Source organism: Hypanus sabinus, chromosome 18, assembly GCF_030144855.1.
Source record: "Hypanus sabinus isolate sHypSab1 chromosome 18, sHypSab1.hap1, whole genome shotgun sequence".
Lineage (NCBI taxonomy): Eukaryota > Metazoa > Chordata > Chondrichthyes > Myliobatiformes > Dasyatidae > Hypanus > Hypanus sabinus.
The window spans coordinates 1,022,918-1,032,672 of record NC_082723.1 but is presented as its reverse complement, the minus strand read 5'-3'; the positions used below and the strand labels follow the sequence as shown (position 1 = coordinate 1,032,672).

Below are 9,755 nucleotides of genomic sequence, written 5' to 3'. Positions count from 1 at the left end.
GTGCGGAGGGAGATTCACTCTGTGTCTGACCCCGGGAGTGATGTGATGGGGCGGTGCGGAGGGAGATTCACTCTCTTTCTGACCCCGTGAATGTGTTATGGGACGGTGTGGAGGGAGATTCATTCTCTGTCTGACCCCGGGAATGTGCGATGGGACGGTGTGGAGTGAGATTCACTCAGTGTCTGACCCTGGTATTGTGTGATGGAAGGTGCTGAGGGTGATTCCGTCCCTGTCTGTACCCGGGAGTGTGTGATGGAACGGTGCGGAGGGATATTCAATTTGTGTCTGACCCCGGGAGTGTGTGGTGTGACGGTGTGGAGGGAGATTCACTCTGTGTCTGACACCGGGAGTGTATGATGGGACGGTGCGGAGGGAGATTTACTCTGTGTATGACCCCGGGAGTGTGTGATGGGACGGTGTGGAGGGAGATACACCCTATGTCGGACCCCGGGATTGTATGATGGTACGGTGTGGAAGGCCCATCTATGTCTGACCCCGGCAGCGTGTGATGGGACGGTGTGGAAGGAGATTCACTCTTTGTTCTGGTTTTCTGAACCAGATTCACTCTGGTTATCCTTCCCCCAACTCTCTCGTACTTCGGACCTGGGTGCAATCGCTATTTTACCGGCCAGCGAGTGGTAGAAGGTGGTCAGTTAGCCAGTATGTATGTTCGGTTAAGATGAGATACCGGGCACTCAGACTCTTGTGAAGGGGGAGGGGATGGTTTCCTCTTTTTCTTTTATTACTGCGTCTGTTAATCAAAATGTCTTCTTTGTTTTGTTAAAAGTAAGAATGCGTCTTTGTCATGAAAAGTGCTTTCTCCTGCAGTTTTTATTCGGTTAATCTTAATGATAACCAGAATTCTATTCATTTGTTAACCAATTGGGATTAATGTTATTCTCTCTTCTGAGTCTGATTGTTGGCTGGTTTTTGGGATTCGGAGCGAAGGGGTGTTAGTGTGTGTGAGAGAGTGAGTGAGTGAGAGAGAGAGAGAGAGAGAGAGAGAGAGAGAGAGAGAGAGAGAGAGAGAGAGAGAGAGAGAGAGAGATTAGGTCTAGTACTCTCTCTAAAGTGTAATCATTTAATCGACTATGGTGTCCTGTCTGTTATTTGGCGGGGTGGGGAAATCACACAGCATCCCCACAAGCTGATTGCCCAGTTTGCCGGCGCCGAAGACTGCTCCCCCCGAGACGGATGCGAGCTGAACGATCCTGAGGCTACCTGGGAGGCTACACTCTGCCAGTATGACCACCCTCAGCCTGGAGCTCCGACCCATTTTTACAGTGTACAGCATGCGTAGGGCAGCAGAAACCTGAAATAAAACTCCAGTCCGACACCAGGACAGGAAGGTACAGCTGTTTATTGATTTCATCTTGCCAATTGTAAATACACAATGTGTGAGCTGCTGACGTGCGGGAATAAATAAGCTGCTTCCGACTCACTCACAGTCACACACAATTAACTGACCGGCCACAACGAGTGACCGTTTGGATAATCAGTCCCGTTTCTCAGCGTCACTCTGCATCGGGGAAACGATGCATCTTTCGTTTCATCCTTCCCCCTCCAAGATTCACCTATCGCCTGGTGTATCTGTCTCCCATCCAATCACCTTTCATATCCACTCCTCAGCTTCATTCCTGTCCAGTGCTGGCGAAGAGTTTCGGTCCGAAACATCGGCTGTCCTTTTTTCCACGATTGCCCGGGATAATCCTCCCCGGGACACTGTTGTGTCTGTATTTGTCTATTTAACATCATCATATCGGCCAGATCTCAGAATGCACCGTCCCCAGCACAGGGAGCAAAATCATTCTCTCCCGGGATAATCCTCCCCGGGACACTGTTGTGTCTGTATTTGTCAATTTAACATCATTAATTGTTTGTAATATACATAAATGATCTGGATGATGGGGTGGTAAATTGGATTAGTAAATATGCCGATGATACTAAGGTAGGAGGTGTTGTGGATAATGAGGTGGATTTTCAAAGCTTGCAGGGAGATTTATGCTGGTTAGAAGAATGGGCTGAACGTTGGCAGATGGAGTTTATTGCTGAGAAGTGTGAGGTTCTACATTTTGGCAGGAATAATCCAAATAGAACATACAGAGTAAATGGTAGGGCATTGAGGAATGCAGAAGAACAGAGAGATGTAGGAATAACTGTGCATAGTTCCCTGAAAGTGGAGTCTCATTTAGATAGGGTGGTGAAGAGGGCTTTTGGAACGCTATAAATCAAAGCATTGAGTACAGAAGTTGGGATGTAATGCTAAAGTTGTACAAGGCATTGGTAAGGCCAAATTTGGAATATTGTGTGCAGTTCTGGTCACTGAATTATAGGAAAGATATCAATAAATTAGAGAGAGTGCAGAGACGATTTACTAGGATGTTACCTGGGTTTCAGCAATTAAGTTACAGAGAAAGGTTGAACAAGTTAGGTCTCTTATTCATTGGAGCGTAGAAGGTTGAGGGGGGATTTCATCGAGGTATTTAAAATTTTGAGAGGGATAGATAGAGTTGACGTGAACAGGCTGTTTCCATTGAGAGTAGGGGAGATTCAAACTAGAGGACATGATTTGAGAGTTAGGGGGCAGAAGTTTAAGGGAAACACGAGGGGTATTTCTTTACTCAAAGAGTGATAGCTGTGTGGAATGAGCTTCCTGTAGAAGTAGTAGAGGCCAGTTCAGTTGTGTCATTTAAGGTAAAATTGGATAGGTATATGGACAGGAAAGGGGTGGAGGGTTATGGGCTGAGTGCGGGTAGGTGGGACTAGGTGAGATTAAGGGTTCGGCACGGACTAGGAGGGCCAAGATGGCCTGTTTCCGTGCTGTGATTGTTATATGGTTATATGGTTATATTATATCGGCCAGACTGCAGAATGCACCGTCCCCAGCACAGGGAGCAAAATTATTCACTTTGGGGATAATCCTTCCCGGGACGCAGTTGTCCTAGATACAAAACCGCTATGCTCAGGATCTTCCTGTTTGTGTCATTCCCCGGGGTGTCACGTGGGATGTCGTACGCGAACATCCGGCGGAAGCAGCGCTGACTTTCGACAGGAAGCGCAATTACGTCACTGCGGGTGCACATCGAACGAGACACAGCTCGAGACAGGAGGCATTTCCGTTGAAACCGTTGAGAATCAAACCTGGCGAGCGGCAAGTAAACGGCAGGGCGGGGGTTAAAGGGGAGGGCGTGAGTTAAAGGGGTGGGCGGGTTTTAATGGGGAGCGAGGGTGTTAAAGGGGAGGGCGGCAGTTAAAGGTGAGTGCCGGAATTAAAGGTGAGGGCGGGTGTTAAAGGGGAGGGTGGGTGTTAAAGTGGAGGACGGGAGTTAAAGATGAGGGCGGGTGTTAAAGTGGAGGGCGTATGTTAAACAGGAGGGCGGGGAATCTACCAGAAAGTCCCCATCCCGCCGGCGGGGATGTTCCCACATTCAGATGTTCACAGAACACTCTCAGCTCGGGTCTGACTCCCTGCAGAGATCTCAGTTCCTTCACCCCGGTCTCACTGAACTCATTCCCGTCCACCCTGAAATAGATGGGAGAATGAAGATGAAATAAACAGATTACACAACAGTGTCAGTAACAGGGGACCGGGGTTCATATTTCAACAACACTCACAGACAAGTATCACCAGAAAACCCACGGATCCGCTGATATTTTATCACATTGAACATGAACACAAGCACTCACCTGATCTCCTCCAGACTCGGGACAGTCAGTATGAGGCGGCGGAGAGCGGGGACAGATCGGTCTGTGAGTTCATTAGCACCCAGCTCCAGCTCCGTCAGTGATGTGTTTGTACTGAGAGCCGAGGCAAGTTCCTCGGCCCCAGAATCTGTGAGACCGACGTTGGACAGTCTGGAGATGAGAGAGTGAGGGTGAAGGACACAGAGAGACAGGAGACGGTACAAATCCCCAGTGTTTATCAGTAACACAATTGCTGATCACATTAATGTTCAGTGTCAGACATCCAGTGACTGTAAACACAATCTCCACAGTCTGGTACTTACCCCAGTGTCTGTATATTACACTCCGGGTTCCTCAGAGCCGCAGACACCAATTTCACTCCTGAATCTCCCAGTTCATTAGCACTCAGCTCCAGCTCCGTCAGTGATGGGTTTGTATTGATAGCGGAGACGAGAACCTCGGCACCATAATCTGTGAGACCGACGCGGGTCAGCCTGGAGATGAAAGAGAGTGACGGTGAAGGACACAGAGAGACAGGAGACAGAACACATTTCCAGCGTTTATCAGTAACACAATTACTGATCGCATTAATGTTCAGTGTCAGACACCCAGTGATTGTAACCACAATCTTCCAAGGTCTGGTACTTACACCAGTTTCTGTATTTTACACTCCGGGTTCCTCAGAGCCGCAGACACCAGTTTCACTCCTGAATCTCCCAGTTTATTTGCACTCAGGTCCAGCTCCGTCAGTGATGTGTTTGTACTGAGAGTGGAGACGAGATCCTCGGCCCCGGAATCTGTGAGCCCGACACGGATCAGCCTGGAGATGAGAGAGAGTGAGGGTGAAGGACGCAGAAAGAAGGAGACGGTACAAATCCCCAGTGTTTATCAGTAACACAATTACTGATCACATTAATGTTCAGGGTCGGACACCCAGTGACTGTAAACACAATCTCCACAGTCTGGTACTTACCCCAGTTTCTGTATTTTACACTCCGGGTTCCTCAGAGCCGCAGACACTAGTTTCACTCCTGAATCTCCCAGTTGACTCCCCCCGAGTCTAAACACAAACAGACAAATTGATGACCAAAGTGATTCAAACTGTAGGTCCGAGGGAATTTCTCTCACTAAGATATTTCAGGAAATATTGAACCGTTCAGTTAATCACTGATCGGAGTTCCTATCACTGTCAATGTCCCTCACTGACCAGCTCCAGGGTATTCACCGAATGTCAGTAATTTAGTCTGTAATTAGTCTGTACTTTAGTAATTTAGACCCTGTGAACTCCTCATATTCTGTCTCGTTTCATGATGGTTAGAAAAGTGTTCCTGACATGACAGCGACGGAAGGGCAGTGATAAGGGTTGGAAAAAAGTCCCACAGTGAAGAAGATTTGTAAATGGAAAACGGTCGATGGCAGTTCGTGGAAAAGGACCTATTTGAGGAAAAGCGATAAGAAGGATGAAGCTGCAGGAGGAAGGGGACGGTGAAGAGAGATCCCACAGGAGGAAAAGGGATGGGAAAGACAGATCCTACAGGAGGAATGAGAAAGGGGAAGAGAGATTCCACAGGAGGAAGGGGGAGGGGGAAGAGAGATTCCACAGGAGGAAGGGGGATTGGGAAGAGAGATCCCACAGGAGGAAGGGGGAGGGGGTTCCACAGGAGGAAGGGGGATTGGGAAGAGAGATCCCACAGGAGGAAGGAGGACGGGGAAGAAAGATCCCTCAGGAGGAAGGGGGCGGGGAAGCGAGACCCCACAGGAGGAAGGGGGAGGGGAAAGAGAGATCCCACAGGAGGAAGGGGGAGGGGGAAGAGAGATTCCACAGGAGGAAGGCGGACGGGGAAGAAAGTGCCCACAGGATGAAGGGGGGCGGGGAAGAAAGATCCCACAGGAGGAAGGGGGCGGGGAAGAGTGTTCCCACAGAGGGAGGGGGGCGGTGAAGAGAGATCCCACAGGGGGAAGGGGGTGGGGAAGAGAGTTCCCACAGAGGGAGGGGGCGGTGAAGAGAGATCCCACAGGGGGAAGGGGGTGGGGAAGAGAGTTCCCACAGAGGGAGGGGGCGGTGAAGAGAGATCCCACAGGGGGAAGGGGGTGGGGAAGAGAGTTCCCACAGAGGGAGGGGGCGGTGAAGAGAGACCCACAGAGGGAAGGAAGCGGGGAAGCGAGACCCCACAGGAGGAAAGTGGCGTGGAAGAGAGATACCGCAGGAGAAAGGGATCCGGGGAAGCGAGATGCCGCAGAGGGATGAGGTGCGGGGAAGAGAGATCCCGCAGGAAGAAGGATGCGGGTGCGCAAGAGAGTTCACACAGTAGGAAGGGGTGCGGAGAAGAGATCCTGCAGGAGGAAGGTGGCTGGGAAGAGAGACCCCGCAAGAGGAAAGGGGGGAGGGAAGAGTGAACCCGCAGTAGTCAGGGGGCCGGGGAAGAGAGATCCTGCAGGAGTCAGGGGGGCGGTGAATGGAGATTCCGCAGGTCAGGGGGGCGGGGAAGAGAGATCCCGCAGGAGGAAGGGGGGCGGGGAAGCGAGACCCCACAGGAGGAAGGGGGCGGAGAAGAGAGATCCCACAGGAGGAAGGGGGTGGGGAAGAAAGTTCCCACAGGAGGAAGGGGGCTGGGAAGAGAAATACCGCAGTGGGATGGGGGATGGGGAAGAGAGATCCCTCAGGGGGATGCGGGCGGGGAAGAGAGTTCCCACAGGAGGAAGGGGGGGGGGTGGAAGGGAGATCCCACAGGAGGAAGGGAGCGGGGAAGAGAGATCCCGCAGGAGGAAGGGGGCGAGGAAGAGAGATCTCGCAGGAGGAAGGGGGGATGGAAGAGAGATCCCACAGGAGGAAGGGGGCGGGGAAGAGAGATCCCACAGGAGGAAGGGGGCGGGGAAGAGTGTTCCCACAGAGGGAGGGGGGCGGTGAAGAGAGATCCCACAGGGGGAAGGGGGTGGGGAAGAGAGTTCCCACAGAGGGAGGGGGCGGTGAAGAGAGATCCCACAGGGGGAAGGGGGTGGGGAAGAGAGTTCCCACAGAGGGAGGGGGCGGTGAAGAGAGACCCACAGAGGGAAGGAAGCGGGGAAGCGAGACCCCACAGGAGGAAGGGGGCGGGGAAGAAAGATCCCACAGGAGGAAAGGGGGCGGGGAATAGAAAACCCACAGTGGGACGGGGGACGAGGAAGAGAGATCTCGCAGTAGGATGGGGGCGGGTTTGAGAAATCCCACAGGAGGAAGGGGGCGGGTAAGGGAGATCCCTCAGGTGTATCGGGGGCGGGGAAGAGAGATCCCGCAGGAGAAAGGGATCCGGGGAAGAGAGACGCCGCAGAGGGATGAGGCCGGGGAAGACAGGTACCGCCGTGGGATGGGGTGCGGAGAAGAGAGATCCCGCAGGAAGAAGGTTGCGGGGAAGAGAGATCCCACAGGAGGAAGGGGTGCGGAGAAGAGATCCTGCAGGAGGAAGGGGGGCGGGGAACAGAGCCCGCAGGAGGAAGGGGGCGGGGAAGAGAGAACCCGCAAGAAGAAAGGGGGGAGGGAAGAGAGAACCCGCAGTAGTCAGGGGGCCGGGGAAGAGAGATCCAGCAGGTGTCAGGGGGGCGGTGAATGGAGATTCTGCGGGTCAGGGGGGCGGGGAAGAGAGATCCCGCAGGAGGAAGTGGGGCGGAGAAGAGAGATCCCGCAGGAGGAAGGGGGATGGGAAATTGAGATCCCGCAGCAGGAAGGGGGGGTGGGGAAGAGAGATCCCTCAGTGGGACCGGGGGCAGGGAAGAGAGATCCCTCAGGAGGATGCGGGCGGGAAAGAGAGTTCCCACAGGAGGAGGGAGGCGGGGAAGCGAGTTCCCTCAGGAGGAACGGGGCGGGGAAGGAAGATCCCACAGGAGGAAGGGGGGCGTGGAAGAGAGAACGCACAGTGGGATGGGGGACGGGGAAGAGAGTTCTCGCAGAGGGATGGGGGCGGGTAAGAGTTCCCTCAGGGGTATCGGGGGCGGTGAAGAGAGATCCCACAGCAGGAAGGGGGCGGGGAAGAGATATCCCACAGGAGGAAGGGGGCGGGGAAGAAATATCCCACAGGAGGAGGGGGGGCGGGGAAGAGAGAACCCACAGCAGGAAGGGGGGCGGCGAAGAGAGAACCCACAGTGGGATGGGGGACGGGGAAGAGAGATCTCGCAGTGGGATGGGGGGCGGGGATGAGAGATCCCTCAGGAGGAAGGGGGGCGGGTAAGAGAGAACCCTCAGGGGGATCGGGGGCGGGGAAGAGAGTTCCCTCAGGAGGATGCGGGTGGGGAAGAGAGTTCACACAGGAGGAGGGGGGCCGTGAAGAGATTCTGCAGGGGGAAGGTGGCGGGGAAGAGAGACCCCGCAGTAGTCAGGGGGCCGGGGAAGAGAGAAACTGCGGGAGTCAGGGGGGCGGTGAATGGAGATTCCGCAGGTCAGGGGGGCGGGGAAGAGAGATCCCGCAGGAGGAAGGGGTGCGGACAAGAGATCCTGCAGGAGGAAGGGGGGCGGGGAAGCGAGACCCCACATGAGAAGGCAGCGGGGAAGAGAGATCCCAAGGAGGAAGGGGGGCGTGGAAGAAAGTTCCCACAGGAGGAAGGGGGCTGGGAAGGGAAATCCCGCAGTGGGATGTGGGATGGGGAAGAGAGATCCCTCAGGAGGATGCGGGCGGGGAAGAGAGTTCCCACAGGAGGAAGGGGGGGGGGGTGGACGAGAGATCCCACAGGAGGAATGGGCCGGGGAAGAGAGATCCCACAGGAGGAAGGGGGCGGGGAAGAGAAAACCCACAGTGGGACGGGGGGCGAGGAAGAGAGATCTCGCAGAAGGATGGGGGCGGGTTTGAGAAATCCCACAGGAGGAAGGGGGCGGGTAAGGGAGATCCCTCAGGTGTATCGGGGGCGGGGAAGAGAGATCCCGCAGGAGAAAGGGATCCGGGGAAGAGAGACGCCGCAGAGGGATGAGGTGCGGGGAAGACAGGTACCGCCGTGGGATGGGGTGCGGAGAAGAGAGATCCCGCAGGAAGAAGGTTGCGGGGAAGAGAGATCCCACAGGAGGAAGGGGTGCGGAGAAGAGATCCTGCAGGAGGAAGGGGGGCGGGGAACAGAGCCCGCAGGAGGAAGAGGGCGGGGAAGAGAGTACCCGCAAGAAGAAAGGGGGGAGGGAAGAGAGAACCCGCAGTACTCAGGGGGCCGGGGAAGAGAGATCCAGCAGGAGTTAGGGGGGCGGTGAATGGAGATTTTGCAGGTCAGGGGGGCGGGGAAGAGAGATCCCGCAGGAGGAAGTGGGGCGGAGAAGAGAGATCCCGCAGGAGGAAGGGGGATGGGAAAGAGAGATCCCGCAGGAGGAAGGGGGATGGGAAAGAGAGATCCCGCAGGAGGAAAGGGGGGTGGGGAAGAGAGATCCCTCAGGAGGAGGGGCGGCGGGGAATAGAGATCCCACAGGAGTAATGTGGCTGGGAATAGAGATCCCACAGGAGGAATGAGTTTGGGAAGAGAGATCCCACAGGAGGGGGGCGGGTAAGAGAGATCCATTAGAGGGATCGGGGGCAGGGAAGAGAGATCCCTCAGGAGAAAGCGAGCGGGGAATAGAGTTCCCACAGGAGGAGGGAGGCGGGGAAGCGAGTTCCCTCAGGAGGAACGGGGTGGGGAAGAAAGATCCCACAGGAGGAGGGGGGCGGGGAAGAGAGAACCCACAGTGGGATGGGGGACGGGGAAGAGAGATCTCGCAGTGGGATGGGGGGCGGGGATGAGAGATCCCACAGGAGGAAGGGGGGCGGGTAAGAGAGAACCCTCTGGGGGATCGGGGGCGGAGAAGAGAGATCCCTCAGGAGGATGCGGGTGCGCAAGAGAGTTCACACAGGAGGAAGGGGTGCGGAGAAGAGATCCTGCAGGAGGAAGGTGGCTGGGAAGAGAGACCCCGCAAGAGGAAAGGGGGGAGGGAAGAGAGAACCCACAGTGGTATGGGGGACGGGGAAGTGAGATCTCGCAGTGGGATGGGGGCGGGTTTGAGAGATCCCACAGGAGGAAGGGGGCGGGTAAGAGTGATCCCTCAGGGGTATCGGGGGCGGGGAAGAGAGATCCCTCAGGAGGAGGCGGGC

General features: G+C 55.3%; 1 protein-coding gene across 4 annotated transcripts in view; it reads right to left on the bottom strand.

Annotated features, from left to right (window-relative positions):
• Positions 1-1,342: 1,342 nt before the first annotated feature.
• LOC132407276 (NACHT, LRR and PYD domains-containing protein 3-like) overlaps positions 1,343-9,755 on the bottom strand; it is a 141,379-nt gene continuing 132,966 nt past the window's right edge. For all 4 annotated transcript variants that reach the window (XM_059993552.1, XM_059993549.1, XM_059993550.1 and 1 more), the window contains 5 exons: positions 4,658-4,744; positions 4,334-4,504; positions 4,008-4,178; positions 3,688-3,855; positions 1,343-3,523 (listed from right to left, as the gene is read on the bottom strand). In XM_059993552.1, coding sequence (XP_059849535.1) covers positions 3,346-3,523; positions 3,688-3,855; positions 4,008-4,178; positions 4,334-4,504; positions 4,658-4,744 — 775 coding nt within the window. In that variant the 3' untranslated portion in view covers positions 1,343-3,345. The remainder of the gene's footprint in view (positions 3,524-3,687; positions 3,856-4,007; positions 4,179-4,333; positions 4,505-4,657; positions 4,745-9,755) is intronic.